The sequence below is a fragment of the Colletes gigas genome, unplaced genomic scaffold, assembly GCF_013123115.1.
Source record: "Colletes gigas isolate AHSC1104 unplaced genomic scaffold, ASM1312311v1 Colletes_gigas_Sc00003, whole genome shotgun sequence".
NCBI classification, from domain to species: Eukaryota; Metazoa; Arthropoda; class Insecta; order Hymenoptera; family Colletidae; genus Colletes; species Colletes gigas.
The window spans coordinates 5,062,842-5,084,002 of record NW_025106632.1 but is presented as its reverse complement, the minus strand read 5'-3'; the positions used below and the strand labels follow the sequence as shown (position 1 = coordinate 5,084,002).

At 41.5% G+C, this 21,161-nt stretch overlaps 3 protein-coding genes across 6 annotated transcripts in view; 2 read left to right on the top strand and 1 right to left on the bottom strand.

The window, feature by feature from the left end:
• The first annotated feature begins 578 nt into the window (after nucleotides 1-578).
• LOC122404568 (putative uncharacterized protein DDB_G0282133) lies at nucleotides 579-5,866 on the top strand. Its single transcript, XM_043408640.1, has 14 exons — nucleotides 579-749; nucleotides 989-1,210; nucleotides 1,544-1,796; nucleotides 2,479-2,617; nucleotides 2,692-2,867; nucleotides 2,939-3,313; nucleotides 3,392-3,548; nucleotides 3,631-3,697; nucleotides 3,771-4,017; nucleotides 4,092-4,193; nucleotides 4,618-4,658; nucleotides 4,729-4,801; nucleotides 4,881-5,201; nucleotides 5,293-5,866. Exons 2-14 carry the CDS (start codon nucleotides 995-997, stop codon nucleotides 5,850-5,852), a joined length of 2,727 nt encoding a protein of 908 aa, XP_043264575.1. The 5' UTR covers nucleotides 579-749; nucleotides 989-994; the 3' UTR covers nucleotides 5,853-5,866.
• Nucleotides 5,867-7,621: 1,755 nt separating this feature from the next.
• On the top strand, nucleotides 7,622-15,399 carry LOC122404909 (nuclear factor related to kappa-B-binding protein). Of its 3 annotated transcripts, none has more exons than XM_043409279.1 (14): nucleotides 7,622-8,041; nucleotides 8,942-9,181; nucleotides 9,244-9,476; nucleotides 9,539-9,804; nucleotides 9,940-10,292; nucleotides 10,380-10,714; nucleotides 10,819-11,295; nucleotides 11,385-11,606; nucleotides 11,685-12,067; nucleotides 12,238-12,558; nucleotides 12,684-12,876; nucleotides 13,024-13,813; nucleotides 13,884-14,198; nucleotides 14,840-15,399. In XM_043409279.1, the coding sequence occupies exons 1-14, from the start codon at nucleotides 8,036-8,038 to the stop codon at nucleotides 15,278-15,280; spliced, it is 4,575 nt and encodes a 1,524-aa protein (XP_043265214.1). In that variant the 5' UTR covers nucleotides 7,622-8,035; the 3' UTR covers nucleotides 15,281-15,399. The 3 variants fall into 3 exon arrangements, with proteins under 3 accessions (XP_043265214.1, XP_043265213.1, XP_043265215.1); XM_043409278.1 differs by having other exon boundaries at nucleotides 7,624-8,041; nucleotides 13,878-14,198; XM_043409280.1 differs by lacking the exon at nucleotides 7,622-8,041 and adding an exon at nucleotides 8,239-8,347 and having other exon boundaries at nucleotides 13,878-14,198.
• A 131-nt stretch (nucleotides 15,400-15,530) lies between these two features.
• Nucleotides 15,531-21,161, bottom strand: part of LOC122404910 — a 35,490-nt gene continuing 29,859 nt past the window's right edge. The window contains exons 5-8 of one of the 2 annotated variants that reach the window (XM_043409281.1): nucleotides 19,172-19,252; nucleotides 16,908-17,282; nucleotides 16,597-16,809; nucleotides 15,531-16,413 (exon numbers count right to left, since the gene is read on the bottom strand). In XM_043409281.1, coding sequence (XP_043265216.1) covers nucleotides 16,081-16,413; nucleotides 16,597-16,809; nucleotides 16,908-17,282; nucleotides 19,172-19,252 — 1,002 coding nt within the window. In that variant the 3' untranslated portion in view covers nucleotides 15,531-16,080. Of the gene's footprint in view, nucleotides 16,469-16,596; nucleotides 16,810-16,907; nucleotides 17,283-19,171; nucleotides 19,253-21,161 lie in introns of both variants that reach the window. The other variant, XM_043409283.1, reaches the window with a different exon arrangement.

Genomic DNA, 21,161 nt, shown 5'->3' with positions numbered 1-21,161 from the left:
GGAAGAATCTTGTGGTCACCCAGATATGATTTCATTAAATTCTTTGCTTCATTTCTGTACGACATCGAACGATGCACAAACTGAAAGTAATACTATTCATTTTTATGTATCGGTGCATCTGAAAACAATATTTTCAACGCAAAGTATACTTGTTTCCTCTTTAACGGTATGTATAGACGATCACGAAAATATTTGAATACCAGAATTTTGAAGTTTGAATTTTGTGATTTTATCGTTTCGATTGTCATGTCTGTCCATTCAACTACGTTTGTTTAGATTCAAATTTTGTCTTGTACACTCTCATAATGGTTCAATATTTACAATTTTTTATAATAATATTTCTAGCATCCTCGATCGACAAATTTTAATTCACATAAATTCATCGTTCAGAAATAGATTGTAAGTACCAGACCGTGTGCTATTCAAACAGTCGCGCGAAAATGGAAACAAAAGAAATGTTGCCTGACGGAATCGTCTTTAAGTGGGGTAGTGGTCCTTTTCCGACAGAAAGCAACGAAACGACGGATCGCGATTGGTCGACGAGTTACTTTCGTCCAATAGTTTCGTGGACGTCGATTCTAATGGCAAGCTTGCGAAGAAGGATCTGTTTTGCTAGTCCTTTGGTAGCCATGGTGGTAACACGAGTGTAAAGTAAAAGTTAAATTGAACGTTTCTAACAATCTCGACCCGATAGACGATCTTTTCCCAAACGAATATCCTCGACGTATCGCTAGTTTCTCTCGTATCAGGTACAAATAGATCGTATTTACGACCGAGATTACATTATATTTTTTTTTATTCTCAATTTTCAAATAAGCGACTCACGCGATCAATCACAGACGACATTGTCCTTTCATGTTTTTCGAACGTTTGAAAGTAAATATGATTCTTTTAATAGGATATCTGATACATGGATGTTTACGTTTTCTATTTCAGTGAATTAAATAAAACCAAGACCTTTTTTTTTTTTTATTATTTACTTCGATAGAGTAAGATGGAAATATCACCCAGAAAGCCGTCGAAACGTGCTCAGGAACCTGTTGACGAATGGTTGCAAAATGAAGGATATTTTAGGAAACAGGCACCGAGGGATCCGACTTGTTTGTTCAGAGCAGTCAGCGAACAAGTTTATATGACACAATATTATCACATAAGGGTCAGGAAGAAGTGTGTGGAATTCATGAGAAAAATGAGACATTTGTTTGAAGAGGTAGATTTAATATATTTTGTGCGATATTTTACCCGATATTAACCCTTTTGATACTAACATCGACTATAACTCCTGGCAAAATGTTTTCAAATTTGTTAATTTATGTTTACAAAAAAATTATTTTATATATTAATGTCTTGTTACCTTTCCTTTTGTATATAAGAATTCATACTATTTTTTTTTTCTAACATCATATTCTCCAATGATAAATCACATTGAAATTTTTTCAAAAATCGAGTTATTTATTCTTAGTCGAATTTGCCACATCAAAAAGGTTAATGTGCACAAGAATTATTTTTGTACCTTTGTTAATTTTTTGATTAATCTCTTCAGAACGTGATGATTCCATTCGACGATTACCTGGAACAAATGGCATGTTTTACAGAATGGGGTGGTATGAATGAAATTCAAGCCATGTCGTTGCTGTTTAAGAGAGAATTTGTTATATTTAATGGTCAGAGGCAAACCCGCTGTACCGTTACAGATAATGGTTTCAAAGATATGATATATTTATGCCATACCCCACAGAAACAGTATGACACAATTTATACGAGAGACGTAGTTGCGACTGCTGCTTATTGCCAATGTACGAATCGTATTATGCATATACACGGTAGAATGTCAATTAGAAACATTCCTAGCAAACGGCCTGTTCAAAGATCAGGGTGAGTTATACGTAATTCGATTCGTCTAATTCAGTAAATTATTGATATGCATTTCATTATCTGCAAAAATTTGTTATTTTTTTATGCTTGTAAAGTTACAGTAAAAGAGTAAGGTTAAGTACATTTTTTGACTGGTGCACAGGTAGAAACAAGTGACTAAATGGTGTTATTATAAAGCCGATAGTGTTAGTATCGCACCCAAAAAATATAGAATAGACTAGAAATGCATATTAATAATGTACTGAATTAGACGAATCGAATGGCTTATAACTCACCCCGATCATTGAACTAGTTTGCTAGGAATCTATCTGTCAATTATTCGAATTAGAACGTAAAACAAGATGTTTGCTTTAAACGATATAAATCCCAAGTTAGCACTGTTTAATTTACAGAAACTCGTTACCCGAAAAACTAGTTACTAAGAAACTAATTTGTCTTCCTATTAGTTCGGATAATCAACGTTCTACTGTATTTAAGGGTGTTCGGGTGCCGGAAATTTCTGGTTCGACTCGGATCGAGAATCGATTACTCTTCAATTTCGAGTACCTGAACACCCCTAACGCTATTTCTATTTTTTTAACCAACATAATGTTTTACGAACAGCTATAGTTTATCAAGTACTTTACAAGGATGTCTTTCACATGTCTAACATAGAGACTACCATCCATAAAATGTTACACGATCGAACCGGTACATTCAGGCACGACAAGTTCTTCCTTAAAGGCAATCTTGAAATGCGAGAGTAAGTTAATCAATAATTGTATCGATATAAGAAATCGATCAGAAATGCGATACTAATTTGACCAAATCGTTTAGTCAGTTGACTGCAGAGATATACAATAAAGTCGAAAATGGAAATGGAAATGACGAGGTTGACGATACACAAACAATAGTAAGAAACATACCACCTTTTCCATATAGAGTCGCGAAAGCTCTTGATCCGAATATTTATCGTAACACCGACTTTGACATATGGCATGAAATTAGAAAAGGTAACAAGTCTGTCTGTGTCAAGTATCGCGTCACTATATCAAAGTGATTAATGAAAATTTAAATATTTTAGAAGTGAAAAATGCAGGATGGACTAAGCACAATAGCCATGAACTTCAAGTTGGTAGTAAATGCTTGGTACAAATGGAATTTAACGAGGAAGAATTTGACAAGGCTAATAACAATAATGTTTACGTGACTTCTCTCGAAAAAGACGCTAACGGTAACGATAACATGAAAGTATTACAGAAGAAAGGGAAACCAGATCCTGTGCTTTTTTATGGTCACATTCAAGAAATGAATAAAAATCAGGGTCCCGTGTTGGTTTTTATCGAGGAATTAGGAGAGAAAAAAATCGTGCCTTATTGTGCTTTGAAACCAATACCATTAAGGAAAAATAAACAGAACAATTGGCTGCCGATGTGCAAAAAAAATGTACTAGACTCAAGTTAGTAGTTAAAAATGTGTATACAGTATTTTTAACGTGTACATTTTCCTATAAAATATTTATTCTATGCATCGACAGATCATAAGTGGAAGAAGACGTGCAGTGTAACTTCGCGTAAGATTCAGACTGTTCCGAACGACAATATTCTATCAAGTAATATTGATAAAAATGAAAACAACGATAATAGCATCAGCGATGTTAATAGAAATAACTATCAGTGGAAGGAAGAATCTTCGTAAGTGTATCATTTAATTTTCAGTAAAGTATTTTACTTTGCGATTGAGATTCGATTCAAAGTTTGCTTCGTATTATTGTAGAAAAATAGAACATCGACAAACATATGAAAATTATGGGTTGAAAAAGTGTCCCGATTATTTAGTTAATGTAAGTTGAATCGTTCAATGGTTACGATAACAAAAGGCGTACAAAATGTTGTAAAAAAAATTTGTTCTTTTAGAACACGGATGAAATATTTTCTACAAGGATGATTCTTGACAATATCCATTCTTCTGCAGTGGACAATGTCAGGCAGAAGAATGGTACAGAACACAAAGAAAAGAATTTGCTTGGAAGTAAATCTTCCGAGGATAATGTGATAAAAAATTCAAAGTTTGATTGCGTAACGAATACCGGTAATAATGCTGAATTCCACTTGTACCCGAAACAGGAGACTGAAAATGATAACTATAGTCTATCATATTCCGGTATGTAATTAAACATTTCAAATTACAATATTTCGAGGTATAGTCGTTCGTGTCAATAATTCGTATTCCATTAGGAGAATCTGTTCCTGTTAATCGAATGAACAACGTGTTGTGTTCTATTAATTGTTCTGTACAAAAAAGTGTCGATGTAAACGGTAGCGACTTGCCATTATCAGGTAAAAATAAAAATAGACCGCGTTCCGGAAGCAGCGATGGACATTCGTGGGAATTTTGGTCATGCGCAGTGGAACGCATGATCACTGTCGTATACACTTAACTAGAATTTAGAGTACCAATGGATCCCAGTAAGGAACAAAATTTAAGGAAGTTACAGAGAAAGAAACAAAAACAAAAAATTTCCTCTTAATCTACATGAGTATAGGTAGAGAAATACGTAGAGGATCTTGGATAAGTTAATTTTTGTGTGATTGGCGAGCATTTGAAGTGGAAAGTTCAATTTTGTACAAAACATGAAAATTCTAGTGCGCATGTCCAAAATTCCCACGAATGTCCATCACTGTCCGGAAGTTCGGTTATCCGCCCATTCCTAATATTCATCTAATGCAATAGCACCATTCATAAATATTCTTTTCTTTGTAGATCCATTTACCTTGAGATTTTTTTATAATTTAGGATTAGAGGTACGACTCGTTTAATCGTTACAAATTAATCGATAAATCGATAGTCTCTTAATTTCAAATTATTTTACAGTACTTTCATGGAACCAGTAATTGGAATTATTTGACGAATGGACAATCACCCGGTTTTGGACAATGGTACCAAGGTGCATTAAATTTCAGATTAAATTACAGATCGTATATTTGTCGTTGCGCCCCTTAATTGTAAGTATACTTGTTCAAAAGGTATGCCTCAAAACGAGGAGGAAGCGATAAATGTTACGAACGGCATAATGCAAAATTGCACGTTGACGCCACAAAAGAAAGAAGATTGCAACGATCGTAAAGAGACTTTCGGGCAATCGTTGTGCCAAGAAAATGGTGATAATTACATGAACGGTGTAAAGGATGTGCAGATTCAAAGCAACGAGATTTCAAGAGGAAAGAACGAAAAGGATCTAGTATATTCGCCGCGTGAGAAAATAAAGGAACAGGAGCCTGTTAATATGGACTCACCGCGCATAAATAGGAACGGTTTGGGCCCTCGATTTAAGAAAAGTTCAGACAGTACGTGGCAGTAATATTTCATACAAATTTTGGAAAATCTCCCTTAGCTGTTATTTACGAATTACCAACAAATTTTGGTATTTTTTTTCAGATCGATATCGTAACAATCAACAGTTTCCATCGCCAAACAACCAGTATCTGCAGAGTGGACCGAATTCCAAATACTCGAAGTCGCAGGAGACTAAAGGTAGCGGTACAAACCTCCAATGCGCACGCGCAGTACCACACCAGGCACACGCTTCCACAGACGCGGTAAATTCTTATCAAACGCCTTACGTGCAACCAGGCATGTATTACGCGAACGAAGTAGATACATTCACAAATTCTTACTATTCTCCAAGCCCGTATTTCCCAATCCCTTGTCTACCGTATCCCGAGATACCCGATAACAACAATGCACAGCCATTTCCACAGCATCTGTGTCCCGGCGTAGACTATGCCCAAGCTTATCCAGGTTTATGCCCGCCGTACATATGCCCACAACCAGCCCCGTACAACATGTCGCCGCAAAACATGCAGGAACACTGGTACGCAGTTGCTGGCCAACCGCATTATATGCAATACGCACCTATGTTACCTATCACTCCAGAAACAACTTGTAACGGGATCGCACAAAATGGCAATCAGCATACTCCGCCTCAAAATATATAATAATCGTGCCGTTACGTTTTCATCTAGTAATGTGTCTGCGTAGGAGTCGTGATATTCTGAGGTGGTATACTTGTAAGAACGTTTCAACAGGCTAGTACCTAACCTACATTTAGCTAGTTAATTTGCATTAACCTCTTCCCGTGTGATTTACCTCGACGAAATCCGGGCCCAAACTATAGGCGTCAACGGTAAACAGATCAGACTGATACTAAACTGCTGTGCAACAAAAATTATAAGAATCGTGACCAACTCTTGTGGCGTAGCGATAGGAACTAAAACTCAATCACGATCGTGGTTTGCTGATGATGTTTATGTTTGGGTCGACTTTCTGTCCGCGAGTCTGGTTCGTGATATTCAATCTTCATCACGAGCCAGACTCGTTAAAGCACGGGAAGGGGTTAACATAGATATGAAAGATAACCTGTGATATCAGAAAGACTGAAGTTGTTACTAATAGGTTTATCCTCGTAGCTGGTACCATTAGTACCTAAGGATATAAAGACACGTGACATATAAAAATCATTTATAGGAAGAGCATTAATACGAAATTAAATAATTAGTATTTTTGAAATAGGAAAAACGTTATATAGACCATGTTAGAAGTCTCTTATATATATACATATATATATATATAAATTGAAAGTTTGATGTTCAACGTTTCCAGGATACTTTATATATTAAGCGACAACAGTACAAACTTACTACCGTACCTAAGTATCGGTGGTTAGAAGCCTGTATAATTATATTCAGTAGATCGTTTGTGCAATACAGCTTTATAACTATACATGTTTTCTAACGTGAGAACATATATTTTTCTGAAATTTTATACAGGTGACCATTTAGTTCCTTAACGTAGTCGTTATATTTCTATATATTTCATTTGTTAAAACACTTTTGGCAAATAAAAAAAACTATGCAACACGTTTCTTGTTATGTATATATTTTACTCGATGAGTAGAATACGATGCACTAGAAACTCTTAAAAAACAAATTTACATTTTATTTTGAGAATAGGATCAGAAATTAGCACTGCACTGCGGATCAAAGACTGATTCAACAAATGTATCGGTTTTCAAAATTTGTCACGACATATCCTGTTTTTTACACTCCTTACAAATATTTGCTATTCTTGTTTATTAATATTATTCCTACCGCGACCGGTTTTCAGCTCAACTTATATTTTTTAACACTTTGACGGCCGCTGTCACGTATACGTGACTTCGCGAGCTAGCAGACTTTGGCCACTGTCACGTGTGCGTGATCTACTGTATCAGCCACCATTTCATTGTACATTCTACTTATTACGTTTGTTGAGGTTACATTTATAATACAAGTATAAAGATATAGTTTCTTTCATTCGGATAAATTAAGAATAGAATAATGATAGAATAAAAATATAAATTCTCAGAAAATAAACAATAAAAAAAGTATTACACGTATATTTCAGGAAAAGTCGTGAAGTTTAAAGACGATGCAATTACGTTGTATATAGGAAATTCTAAACGAAATTTTAAAAACGGTCATTTGATTTTTGATAGGAATAGTGTTAAACAATGATCTTCGTCGTTCGTTCGATACTCGATTCGAATTGAATTTCGCTCTCGTTCCAGTCCTGCCAACAGACATCGACACCGAGCAAATGTTACTAGACGGTTTTACGAGCAGCTCGCGAAATACTCGGTTTTGACTCTCGCGCGTAGCGAAAAATTTAACAAATACGCGATCGCGTTAACGCGGAAGATTCGTAATTTACCGTCCGTTTGTCAGAATTAATAGGTTCGATCGTTCGTGCGTCGATCAGCGTTTGAACCGGCCCTAAAATTGTCCGCCATTGAACGGACCGCGGCAGTGAATCGGTGAAGAAGGTGCGCGCTCTCGACATCCTTCATATACAAACACCGTGGTTCTGTTCGCTGTATTCCACGCCATGACTACAATTTGTCGGGAGAGTAGGAGTGCTGTAGCAGTGACAGGTCAAACGGCGAACGGCGAGATTACTTAATATTCGCAGGACGCGAGACGAGGATTTTCCGCATCGAGAAAACGTCGTTAGATATCTCCTCGGTTCTTGGTTTCTCTGTTTCGGCGGTTATCGTCGACGACGAAGGATTCCAGTGTTTTCCGCGAGGGCAGCGTAACTCGCGGAACGAGGGTTAAACCGAGTGTGGAGAAACTGTAAAGAAATGGAGGTTGGTCGCGATTAATTATTTCGAAATTACACGTCCGCGTGATCGATAACACTGTATACGCTGGAAACGCGTCATGCATACCCCGTGTCACGTTATACCTGGATAAAGTTAGTGTCGCTCGTCGTTCTGTGTACGTTCGTTATTTCGATAGCCAGAAACGTATAATTAATTGAGCGATCGTTCTTCGAACGCGCGTACGCGTTTCCAACAGTTTTGCATAGCACCGTGCAATGTTCATCTTGTTTGTGGCGATTAAATAAATCTCGATTGGACTTTGTATTTCATTAACATTATACAGTCGGTCGCGTAAGTATTCGTACTTGCGCTATTTGCAAAACAAGTTTGTTAAAATTTTTATGCTGCGTTTAGAAGATTGTGCAATAAGTTTTTCGACGTAAATAGACGCGTATGTAAAGATTACATGTACGAAATTTTAACACAGTTGAATAACGAATAACGAAAACATTTGGATTTGAGTTTATGTGGGTCGCAATATCAGTTGACAAAAGTGTTCGTACCATGCTCAGCGAAGGCAATTTTGTTTTATTTACATTGTTGTTGAACGTCAAGCTACTCCATTTTATTATGATTTAGTACGAATAAACATTATACGTGTCCTTTTATAGTAGAAACTTTATTATAAAATCTTATAAGCTTGATTTTAACGAGTTTCTTTTGCAAACGATGAGGTTAGGAACTTATGTTACTGACTATACATTCTTGCGATAGCTGACTCAATGTAGATTAAGATCCTTAAAATTTTTGTTATTAAGAACAGTTGACCGATACGAACAGATTACAATATCGAATGGAACGAAATTATATTTACTTGTATTTGTTTTCTCTTATCGTGGTCATAATTTTATAAATTTTAATCGAACATGCACGTGATACTCGTAGGTGGATGAATGCTCGGCTGGTGGTGATAGCGGAGCAGAGGAAGACGAAGACGATGCGTCTTCTCACGGGTCCAGGAGCAACAGTAGTAGCAGTAGCATTAGTACATCGACCGATAGTGGAGATGATAGCGGAGAGGATCATGGTTCAAGTGGTAGTGAGAGTCATAGTTCGGGAGAAGAAGACGAAGATGAAAACGATAACACAGAATATTCTATGAAAGCAGAGAGTCCCGATACCTTCGTACGTATATTTATAATATTTTATTATCGAGCAAACATTTTAAGTGAAAAATGTTATTTTAGAAATGGGAGACCTGCGTAGCCGCGAACACCAAGGTGAAACTACCGCAAGATCTCTGCGAGCATTCGGCAATTTTTAAAGAATTTCTAGACTACCCTTATATTTGGAACGAATGCCTGACTGAAAATCAAAGGGAGACGTTGTGCAGCCTTTTGCCAAGCTTCCCGAAGGACTGCGACGTCGACGCGGAGACGGAGAAAACCTTGCGTATGCTGTTCGATCGAGAGAATCAGAGGTTATTGAGAATCAGCCGTTTTTCAATGGATTTATTTCCAACTGGAACGTTCGTTATTTTAGATTCGACGTGGCACCCTTGGACGCGTTTCACACCCACCTGTCCGCCGGCCATTATCGTCCAGACATCAGAAGGATGTGCGGTCTGGTGCGCAAGGCGCAGCAAAGACGATTGTTGTTCGAAGAACGGAAACGTTCTTACGAGCTGGCCAGTCAGTTGTTGAAGTCGAGAGAGAGTTTGCTATTAAACGCGTATAAGCAAGGTTTCTGTCAGCCTACGCAGAGAACGGTGTCGAAAATCCAATGGAGAAAACCGAAACCGGCTATGGGTAAGTTGGGCTACTGCTGCAAATCGTTGTGAAAAATTTTCTGGCTGTTTATACTTCCCCCCACGCTCCAGCCGTTTGGCAGAGAAGTATGTAGTAACTTCCGAGGGACAATACTAACAAGCAATGCACCGACAGTTGAAGAGAAAACGCAACTGCGCTATTTGGAGGAACTGAATGCGCTGAGGACGGAGCTCGGGGCGAACGCGAAACTGGCGGCGGACACGACATCCGAGAACGAGGAGAACTATCCTTATTATCAGCTGTCCGGTGCTAAGCAGAAGAAGAAGAGGCGTTCGCTCATGAGCTCCCAGGGCCTGTCGATCAGGGGCTTGCAAATGAACCACGAGGATGAGACCATTCGGCCTGTGTTCTCCACGTTGCAACGCGCGGAGTACCCTGCGAACAGGTCGTTGTTCATTCGCGAGCAGACGGAGGAGATGTATCGCGAGATGCTGCTCCAGCATAAAAAGCGAAGAGCGCGTCGTGATGTAAGTAAAATAGCTAGAGTTACGCAGTTGAAAACTTGATGGTCGGGTCGGTACAGTTTACGTTCACGATTCACGGTATCGTTTCAGATACATCCAGAACTGAACACCCAGGGTATCGCTCTGGCCGATCTCACTCAAAGAGCACAGATCGGCCACAAGCATAAATTGTCCATCGGTCCGTCCATGCGTATCACGCAGGCGAAGAAACGGATCAAGCTGGAACAGTCTCCACTCTGCCCGCCAGCGCCGAGATTGATAAACACGAACTCGATAAAACACGAGAGCGAAAACAGTGATTATTCTCACACGACGGACGACAATAGACATTCCAACGCGTTGGACATGGACCACAGGATGCTGACGCCGATCAAATCGGAGCCTATAGACGCGTACGAGATGCATCACATGTCGAAGAAGAAATTGTAATTTCGCTTTGTTGGTCGTGGGAATGTTTGAACAAAGAAACTTCCATCCTTTTTGGTAAAGAAACAACGCGAAGGTCTAGAGCTCTTTTTTTGTTTTGTAGGAGTCCAGCTACGTCGAGGGGCAGTAAATCTTCGATAATATCCACGCCAGAGATTAAGAAAGAGGTGGAGGACATAGAGTACGAGGATATTAAAACAGAATTCAACGCCGTGAACGATGACGTTCCTCCCGAAACGGAGGACGACGAGGAGAGCGACAAGAAGGAGCTCGATCTGGACAGTATCGATATGATGCAAATACCGATACAACTCGACGATGGGATTGACATACTGGACGATGTTAAATGCGAGGACGAGGGTGTTATATCGATTCCGGACAAAGAACTTAACGTTCCAGCGAACGACGACGTTATGGACATCAGCAGCGGTGCGGAGCTGATGCAAGAGACGCACGCTTGTTTCTTCTCGCTGCTGAGGGACGCTTTCACCTCGAAGGGCGAGTTCAGAATGAGCGGGGGAGAGATGAAGGACGCCATCATGCAGTGGCAAGGGAATCCTATTTCTCCGTTGAACGATTGGTTGGTACACAGTCGTCGAGGTTCGAGCTAGCTCGTGAACGAACTTGGAAACGTGTTAGCCAAGGATTTAACAGCGTACGTTGATACAGGTATTCCATGGCGTCTTCTTGGACTGCCCTGGTCCCATTGGCTTTGGGATTCCTCGCCGGAGAGTTCACTTATTCTCAAGAATTGGGTGACCGTCAGGAACGCGAGCCAGAGCTTGTCCCCTACTTAGAGAACAAAGGGAACGGAGTTTACGCTTGGATCGGCGCTGGACGAGACTCGGATTCCCGTCTGACCGATTTATGCGCGAAATTCTTATTACACAGGTATGAAAGCAATCGAGCAACCCAAACCTAACTTCTGAAAGATAATTTCGTCCACAGAAAAATATTGTCACGTTCCAGAGATTCGCTAGGTCCACCAACAGCGGCCGTCGCGTGCACGATGGTGACTATAAAGCAACAACCTCAAGTGACCACCGCCAGCAGCAACGTCAATAACACCGCCGGCAATGGAAACATAAACGCGACTTGCAGAGCTAACAGTCCCGCTATCGAGTCGATCAGCGTCGATGGTGGGTCCATTAACACCATCGCGGAATGGGAACCACCGCGTGCTCTGTGGCCCACCGAATGGAAGGTTCGTCCTTCCACGTTGGACGAGCGCGACGAGTTCAGGAGACAGGAGCGAATGCGTTACGCCGCGCCTCACAAAGCGTTCACTTACAGAATGCATGGTTACGCGTCCGTCGTGGGTCCGGTTAAGGGCATCTATCAACATAATGTCGGTAGGTTTACTTCTGCATAGAAAGAATTTTTATAACGTTAGAATGTGTCCCTCTCAAAGTCAGTCGACTCTATATGGAAATAAAGATTCATTGATAAAATGGTTCAGGGTAACATGAAGCTCTTGTGGACAAAGTAATACTTTTTACGAGCTATTTTGTTTTTTCAACAGCCTCGGGGTTGACCAAAGCTCGTGGACACTCGTTACTGGTGGCAGATCGACCAAATTTCGTAACGATCCTGGCACTGGTGAGAGACGCCACCGCGAGGCTTCCTAACGGCGAGGGAACCCGAGCCGATATTTGCCAGCTTCTGAAGGATTCCCAGTATATCAGGGAGCAAACCGACAGCGACGACAAGGAAGGATACCTGCACTCGGTTGTGTCCGGCGCTCTGGACAGGTTGCATTACGAAACGGATCCCTGCGTTCGATACTACCCGCGTCGCAAAGAGTGGTTGTATCTTCATCGAGCGCGCTCTGAGTCCGAATTCGGTTAGTATTCAAGGGTCCAAGTGCTTTATCCTTAATTCTCGTGAAGCACAAATTCTTACAAGAAATAACGTCCAGTAGGTAAATTTGTACTTGGTGCTCCAATATTTCGTCTTTTTGTTTCGTAGAAATGTATCATCAACAGCTGCAAGGAGTTGCAAAGAACAAGAAGAACGTTGGTAGTATGTCGCGAAACAAAGCGTTGCCACCGGTTATAAAACCTTCTAATATTAACAAAGAACAGTCGCCGATCAGCAACAAGGAGAGCACGCCTAAGAAAGAGAGGAAAACCGCGACCATAGCGCAGCCCGTTATATCCAGGTAAATTGTTGTCAGAGTTGATCTAGGTGACGGTACTACGAACTTAACACTAGAAAGACTGAAACTTAGTATATACCTATATTGCCCAAAAGCAGTCAAAATGACTACCTTACGGTGGATGTTTAAAATCATGCGTTATTGTTACAGAAAAGAGCAAAAGAAAATCGAGGAGAAGGTAGTTGTCGATTATTCCGTCTCCACCGAGCAACCGACCGTCACTACGAACGTGGCGACGACCATCAATGTAACGACTTCGGCCATCGCTGTGTCAGGAACCACTGTTCCGGTCACGACCCACCCGAGTGCCTCCACCTCCATCAGCACGGTGACCATAGAGAAGGACATAACGAGCAGCGAAGCGGTTAAACCACAAATCACCACCACGGCCCCGGCGAAAAAGGTGACCAACATCGGTGGAAAACCTGTCGCCGTTGTGAAGGCGAACGCTCAGAGCTTGCTGCAGTCGAATCAGCAACACTTCCCCCACCATCAGATTCAAGTGTCAACCTCCGCGGGCCTGCAAACTATACGACTGTCCGGGCACTCTGTATTGCACTCTGCCCAGTCGGTGGCCGCCAGCAGCGTATCCAGCAACGCCACGAACGTGACCACCAATCTGACGACGATATTCCCGCAGGCCAAGGTGCAGAGCCAACAGCAACAGCAGCAAACGCAGCAGCAACAGCAACAGCAAACGATCGTGACGAACCAGGCGGGGAAGAGCATACTGCAGACCGCTAATCTGAAGCAGCAACAGTCCCAGCAGCAACACGTGTTGCCTGGAAAAACGTTGCTGGCCTCGCAGATCAAACTGGTCAGCTCCGGGCAGATAAAATCGCTCCTGACCAGTCACGGTTTACAAGGCCAGACGATATTCATCAAGCAATCGTCGCCTTCCGGCAACCAGACGCAGCAGTTGCAGCAACAACAACTGAAGGTACGAAATCGGCGATGTTCATCGATTCGTTTCGTAATTTATCGAGGCGTTCGTCTTGTTTTAGCAACAGCAGCAACAACAGCAACAACAGATCCAGCAACGAGTGGTGGCTAATCAGCAACAGTCGTTGCAGTCGTCCGGCATGCAGCGTATAATCGCGCAAATCGGCGGGAAGCCGATCGCGGTGCAAATACAGCAATCCCCGCACCAGCAGCAACAGCAACAGCAACAGAAAATTTTGGCGAAAGTTCTGACCAGCTCGGGCGGCGGTCAGCTCATCTCGGTGGAAAGTCTACTTGCGCAGAAAGGATTGAAGCTGGCAACCACCAGCCACGCGAATCAACTCAACAGGCAGGGAAAACAGGTCATACAGACTCAGTATCAGGTACAAAAATTGGTCTCAACCGTCAGTAATAATTTCCAAAACATTCTTTCCGAATCGGTGAATTTCTAAATGAAAATAGAGAGTCCGAGAGTCGCACTATTTTTAATTTCTTGAACACAATTTCTTAGAATTTTGTGACTTTTTGCACAACATGTAAATGCGTTTATTAATAATTGTAGTTACCTCCCCCCTCCTTCATTTCTGGTATATATACATGTGTTATACCTATATTGCCCAAAAGCAGTCATTTTGACTGCTTGGGAAATTTTAAATAATCAAATGACTTATTATTGAATCGAGTAAATTTCTTATACGACCAGTTCGGCTCTGTATTGAAATAACAGTTTTCATTTTTTTTTTTCGATTACCGACACATGGTAACATACCAAGTACATGATAAATTGTCGATTTGGGCGTATACTTGATAAGTTGCAGTTCATTCGAATCTTTATGCAGTGATACTTGTTCCAACAAGTTGTTTATTTTATTTCTTTTGCGCCCTAAATTCATAATATTAAAAATTGATTTTAAACAAATTTCTTTACGCATTAGTGATTCTTTCACGATGTAGTCATTTTTGACTGCTTTTGGACAATATAGGTATATACTAAGTTTCAGTCTTTCGCCGCTGAAATTTTCAGGTGGTGTCGCAGGCGCAGACGTCTTCGGGCCAATCGAAGATCATAGTCAGCACGCAGCAACAGCAACAGTCCCAGCCGCAGACGGTGCGAATGGTGACAGCGCAGCTGGCTGGAAAGCCAATAGTTCTGGCCAGCGGGAACAAGAACGTCGGTGTGGGCGTGAGCAGCGGCGGCAGCGTGGTCCTCGGGAAGCAGCAGTCGTCGCAACAGCAGACGCAGCAACAGCCGATCATCTTACCGAGCCAGCTGCTGAACATCAAAACGTTGCACGGTCTGAAAGTGATACCGACTCCGACGGGACTGAAAACCACCGGCGCAGCGGTCTATGCGCGCGTGATCGCCCCCACAACGATAACCTCGACCCAGTCGACGGGGAACCAGCAGCAGCAGACCATTCAGGCCCAACAGCAATCGAGGAACAGTACCTACAGCACACCCTGACGGAATTGACGCATCGTATTTTCTTGTTTCTCATTATCAGTTCATTGTTTACTTTAATCTCTGTCAAGGCAGTTTCAGAATTTCGTCGGAAGCTGGAATCGAATTTACATGTAAAGAAATGAAGTAATAAAAATTACACAGCATCGCGCCTCGTTAGCTGCGATCGAATTCGTCGCCGTCGGATTTCGTGAGAGATTTCGTTTTTTAAACCGGTAGAGGGCCGCTCGAGTGGATTTTTACCCGTAGGTGTCTGCATCGTTACGCACAGTTTCCGCGGAGGTTAGGGTCACGCGGTGAAACGAGGACACATATACACGAGACAGGGGATCGTCGTTGACCTTTCTTTTGTATTAAGTGTCGAAATTATTTACAAATGCATGATACGATTTTAAATACAAAAAGACTACGTTTTCTCCTTGCTCACACTCACACACACACACACATACATTACACTCTCTTTCTCTCTTGTATCAAGATGATTTCGCAGCGTCGCATGTAACGTATAAATAAAACTTACGTAATTACGGTAGAACGTTAAATTATTTTTACAAAGGTTCTCTTTGCGGTGTGCGTTTATCGTAGCGGTTTTACTATGAAAATACCTAGGTGGCGCGCGCGCGAGCCGCCGTGTCTTTGGTCCGTTTCTCGTCGAGGATACCGTCGACCAGGCATCCGAAAATGTTCGTGGAATCTATGTACAAAGATCAGGGAAGAAAACAAACGACGGGGAGTCCGTTGCACGCGTCGTTCGTGTCGTGTGCGATAAATGTACGATAAAAAAAAAAAGGAAAAGAAAAGAACTATGTTGTCTCGGAGTTCCGAATATCTTGGAATATGTCTATCAGATTGTTCACGCCTATCAAATACCCGTCCTCGTGGTTCCCCACTTGCCACTCGGCGTCGTGACGGATTCGCGGCAAGTGTTGCGGCAGCGGTAACGTTTTCGCGAAGTCGATCATCCAAATGCCGGCGTTCTTCGCGTCGTGGACGAACAACAGGCTCGAGCCGACCACTTCGTGCGAGGCGAAGAACGGCGACGCCCTTAACGTGGCCCTGATCGCTTTCAGACGCTGTATGTACTTGGGCACCGCGTGCTGATAGCTCTCCACGAAACGTCTCAGTGCTTCCGTCACCTACCATCAGAGTTCAATCTTTGATCAGCTTATTTGTACCGACCGACTACGACTCCTACGGGATTCACAAAGTGTGGTTATGTGCGATAAGATTTGGAAGCCGACTGAACTCGACGAAGAAAGAAGCCTCTGTCGGTAATTCGCGTTTACGTTCAGTCGATACAGGGGGATATAGTTACAAACCTGTTCGCGAGTTCTGGTTGTTTTGAAGTCCTTCGACGACCCCCCGTGAGCAAGCTTGATCCCCTCCACGCGGAAACCGAGCGTGGCGGTGCTGGATATCGTCTCGCGCCAAACCATGTACCTCGGTTTCGTTACACCCTGTACACGACGTTCTTCGGCGCTAGGCGCGGTTGGATCGACTTGCACCATTTTCTCGTACATGTCTTTCCTCAACTACGAGCAGGGAAAGGTAAGATTTAAAAATGGTGGCTTAGAGTAGCTGTCGGTATTTGATGGTCCTTGTATTTTCTGATCAGTTTCATAAATTGTACCTTGGGTCTTTCCTTGGCCTTGGCCAGCTCTGATTCCAGGTACGTCCTGACGCCAACCTTGCAGTCCATCACGCAAGGATGCTCGAAGTCGCCAAGGAGATCCTGGAGCTGCAAGTAAGTGGACACCACGGTCCTTTTGCTCACAGCGTCACCGGCGCCATCTTTTTGAACGTTTTCACCGGCCTCGGTTTCCTCGGCGTTCCCCTCCTCCGACTCTTTCATGTCCAGAACACCTTTGAACTCCGGCACGAAAGGCCTCAAGATATCGTTCATCAGCAATCGGAAACAGGCTTCCTCCTGGGGACAAAGTTTCTTTAGAATCGTCCCTGGCGTGGGTCCTGCACGGAAGTTTCCTTGATGTCCTGCTAATTGTACCTGAATCGATACGTGAAGAAATAGTAATTAGAAACGTGATTCGTTGGTTCACAGGAGATTGGCTTATCGACGTTCCGAGGCTTGATTTATAGGTTAGGATGTAACTGACAAGGGAAGGATCCCAACTGCCCGACTACGATTTTAATGAGTCTTTATGGGATGGGAGAATTTTAATGGGAGTTTCTACGGGACAAAATAAGACGAAAATCAGGAATATCAATTTATTCATTGAGGCTTCGTTAAAGTTATTAAAAAATTAAATTTAAAAATTTCAAATCATTCGGAAAAAATTACTTTCGGTTGAGGGGGTTGATTGCAATCATTTTTGGTCCATAGACATACCCTCGAAATCCCAACCATTTCCGAGAAAAAAATTCGAGTAGGTCCTGAAATTTTTGGCGAAATTAAAAAATTTCCAATCGAGCTAAAAAAATTATTTTCAGTTGCGGGGGTCAATTGCAATCATTTTTTGTGAATAAACATACCCTCGAATTCCTACGCAATTTCGAGATAAAAATTCGAATAGGTGGACAAATTTTCGACAAAATTAAACAATTTCGAATCTTTCTGGAAAAATTATTGTTGATTGCGGGGGTCAATTACAATCATTTTTGGTCAATAGATATTACCTCGAAATCCCAACCATTTTCGAGAAAAAAATTCGAATAGGTCCTGAATTTATCGGCGAAATTAAAAAATTTCCATTCGTGCTAAAGAAATTATTTTCAGTTGCGAGGGACGATTACAATCATTTTTGGTCAATAGACATACCCTTGAAATCCCACTCACTTTCGAGAAAAAAATTCGGGAAGGTCTGAAATTTTTCGACAAAAATGAAAAATTTCAAATTATTCTGGAAAAATTATTTTCGGTTGCGAGGGTCAATTACAATCATTTTTGGTGAATAGACATACCCTCGAAATCCTACGCATTTTCGAGAAAAAAATTCGAGTAGGTACTGAAATTTTTGGGTGAAACTGAAAAGTTTCAAATCGTTTTGGAAAAATTATTTTCAGTTGCGGGGGTTAAGTATAATCATTTTTAGTGAATAGACATACCCACGAAATCTTGCGCATTTTCGAGAAAAAAATTCGGGAAGATGTGAAATTTTTCGACAAAATTAAAAAGTTTCAAATCGTTTCAAAACAATTATTTTCGGTTGCAGGGGTCAATTACAAGCATTTTTTGTGAATAGACATATCCTCCAAATCGTACTGATTTTCGAGAAAAAAATTCGAGTAAGGGGAGAAGTTTTTCGACGAAATTAAAAAATTTCCAATAGTTCTAAAAAAATCATTTCCAATTGCAGGGGTCAATTACAATCATTTTTGGTCAATAGATATACCCACGAAATCCTACGCATTTTGGAGAAAAAAATTCTTAACCGAAAATATACTTTGTGGCCAGAAATGTTTCTCAGAATTTTCATGCGTATCTTTAAAAAATCATAACTTTTGGACGGATTGAAGGATTTTAATCATCCAGAATTGAAACAATGAGTATTAATGGAGCCGTTCTCAGCGCGCAACTTTAAACGTTAATAACTTTTTAACGAAGCCTCGATGAACAAATTGGTATTCTTGATTTTCGTCTTATTTTGGCCTCTAGAATCTCAGCTAGCATAAATCAAGCCTGAACGCTTATTGGTTCTCTGTAGTCCAATGAGTTACAAAAGTGTAGTCGACGTTTGTGATAGAGATCGTAATTAAAACCGTGGTGTAGATTTTAATCCAAAACCATAACATTGAGATCATCGAACAAGAATTTGTATCATTAACGAACATTCACGACAGAGACAGATCGTCCTATACGATCATTTAACCACAAAAGTAAGGAATAGTTCAGGACCGCCAGAGAACCAATGACCCTCGATAATGAAAATAACTCACCCATGGATATCTTTGTTTCTTGTACGTTTGAAAGAACGGTGTCCAGTGAACGATATTCCGCAGTTTCCTCCATCCAGACGACTGAAACAGAACGAAACAGCAGACTTTAATACGAACTTCCAACGGTCTAGAATATTTTCGCATTTTTGCTCTCTGTCCTTTTCAAGAGAACGAGAAATTCTAGGAGGGTTCCGAAGGGTAAACTTTGTTTATAGAAGGTGACCTTTGATCCGTTTGAAAGGGCATTCTGGAACGTGGAATGTCCCCCCCCTCTCTACTCTGGCCACTCGGGCTCAGTCGATGCGATCGTCTCGCGAGATAAACGCCAACGATTTTCCTAATCGTCGATTCAACGACATCGCGGCAAATGCGAGTAAAAACAATACACAACGTGTTGCGTTGAATTCATCGTATACATGATTTTAATCGGAAAAAATTTCACGGATATGTTAAAAACATTTTTGTGTAGAAAACGGGAAAAACCGACATCGTATCGCCTCGTTAATCGGTTCAATGATTCCAAGGCTGAAACGATAATTTATGACTGTATCGTCTCGGTTGTGCGAGAGTCGCTATATGCAATATTTGTTTTGTCAGGTATACCTTCACGACGGTTCGCTCGGCGAAACGTTCCGTGTAATCGGAGTCCCATTCGGAGCTCAGATCGTCACCGCTACCTTCTCCCCATTCCAGATTGGTCTGCGGTACCATTAGCAGCCTCAAATACTGCTGGTATCCCGAACCGCCCTTGATACATTTCTCACACTTCGGAAGTTTCGTTTTACAGGCATTGACGTTACCGATCGTGGTTTCGACGTCGTCCACTCGCGCCTCCAGCATCGTATCGCTTTGCTCGTCGCGCTGGCAGTCGTAACAGCCATTTCCTAACCTGTCGTTCTTAGGCCCCGTTTTGATTCCCAGCTTCGTCGGGCGATTCTTCCGATCTTTCTCAACGTCGGAGTCTTCCTCCTCCTCGTCGCCCTCGTCGTCGTCGTCGTCGTCCTTATCGTTCGATTCCCTTCGAATTTTGTCATCTTGATCTTGCGATTGAGATCTGAAATAGGATGGCGAGGGACTTCGCGAGGAGGACGGCGACCGACGATCGATGATGCTCGTCGAGAAACGCCTGGAGTGCTTCCTATTCCTGGACCTGATTATTTTCCTCTGTCTCGGCAGCTGATGGCTCCTTCCGCAGTCGTCCGCGTCGGTACGGTCGTCCAACGCCGACTTCGAGCAAACCACTATCTTTGGTATTGTTATCCTCTCGCAAGTCTTTTGCATCTTTGATTTCGATCGGATTTCAAGTTATCGAACGTGATCAGTGTTTCTAGGAAATTGCTACCGACTCTTCCAGGTCCTTTCTATACATCACCGAAGTATCTTGCTATCAGGTTGATTCACGATCGATGATTTTTTTTTTTTTAACACTTGTCCGTCTGTTAACAGGTTCGCACGAGTTCGAAGATCACTTTGGTTACCGTCCGGTCTCACGGCTGCGTGAGTTCGAAAATGCAACGGCGATCAGCCGAATCACAAACCCAACAGTGACGAGCTACTTTTACGTCTACGTACACTTGTATGAAATACGGCGTAACAACAAAGAAAGGTGCTGTGAATCCCTAAAAATATTTTTTTTTTTTATTAAAAAATTATAAGATAGAATTAGTTTCGTTAATCGGAATCTGAATGTATTCCAGGTGATTCGAATCAAATTGCATTAAATGATACAGTAGAACCTCCGTTATACCAATATTCGATATTCAAATGTTTAGGCATCCAAATTAGTAACACGTTTAAACGTTCTATTATCTGAACAGAGTATTTCTACTTTACTATTGTATGAAAAGCAGTACTTCCTTCAGAAATTTTATAAAAAAAATGATTAGTTTCAATAACTCATTGTAATCGTAAAATTCAACGATTCTGATTATCCAAATTATACAACGTGTTCGGGCAACCTTGGGAAAAATTTTAATAGAGGATTCTAGAG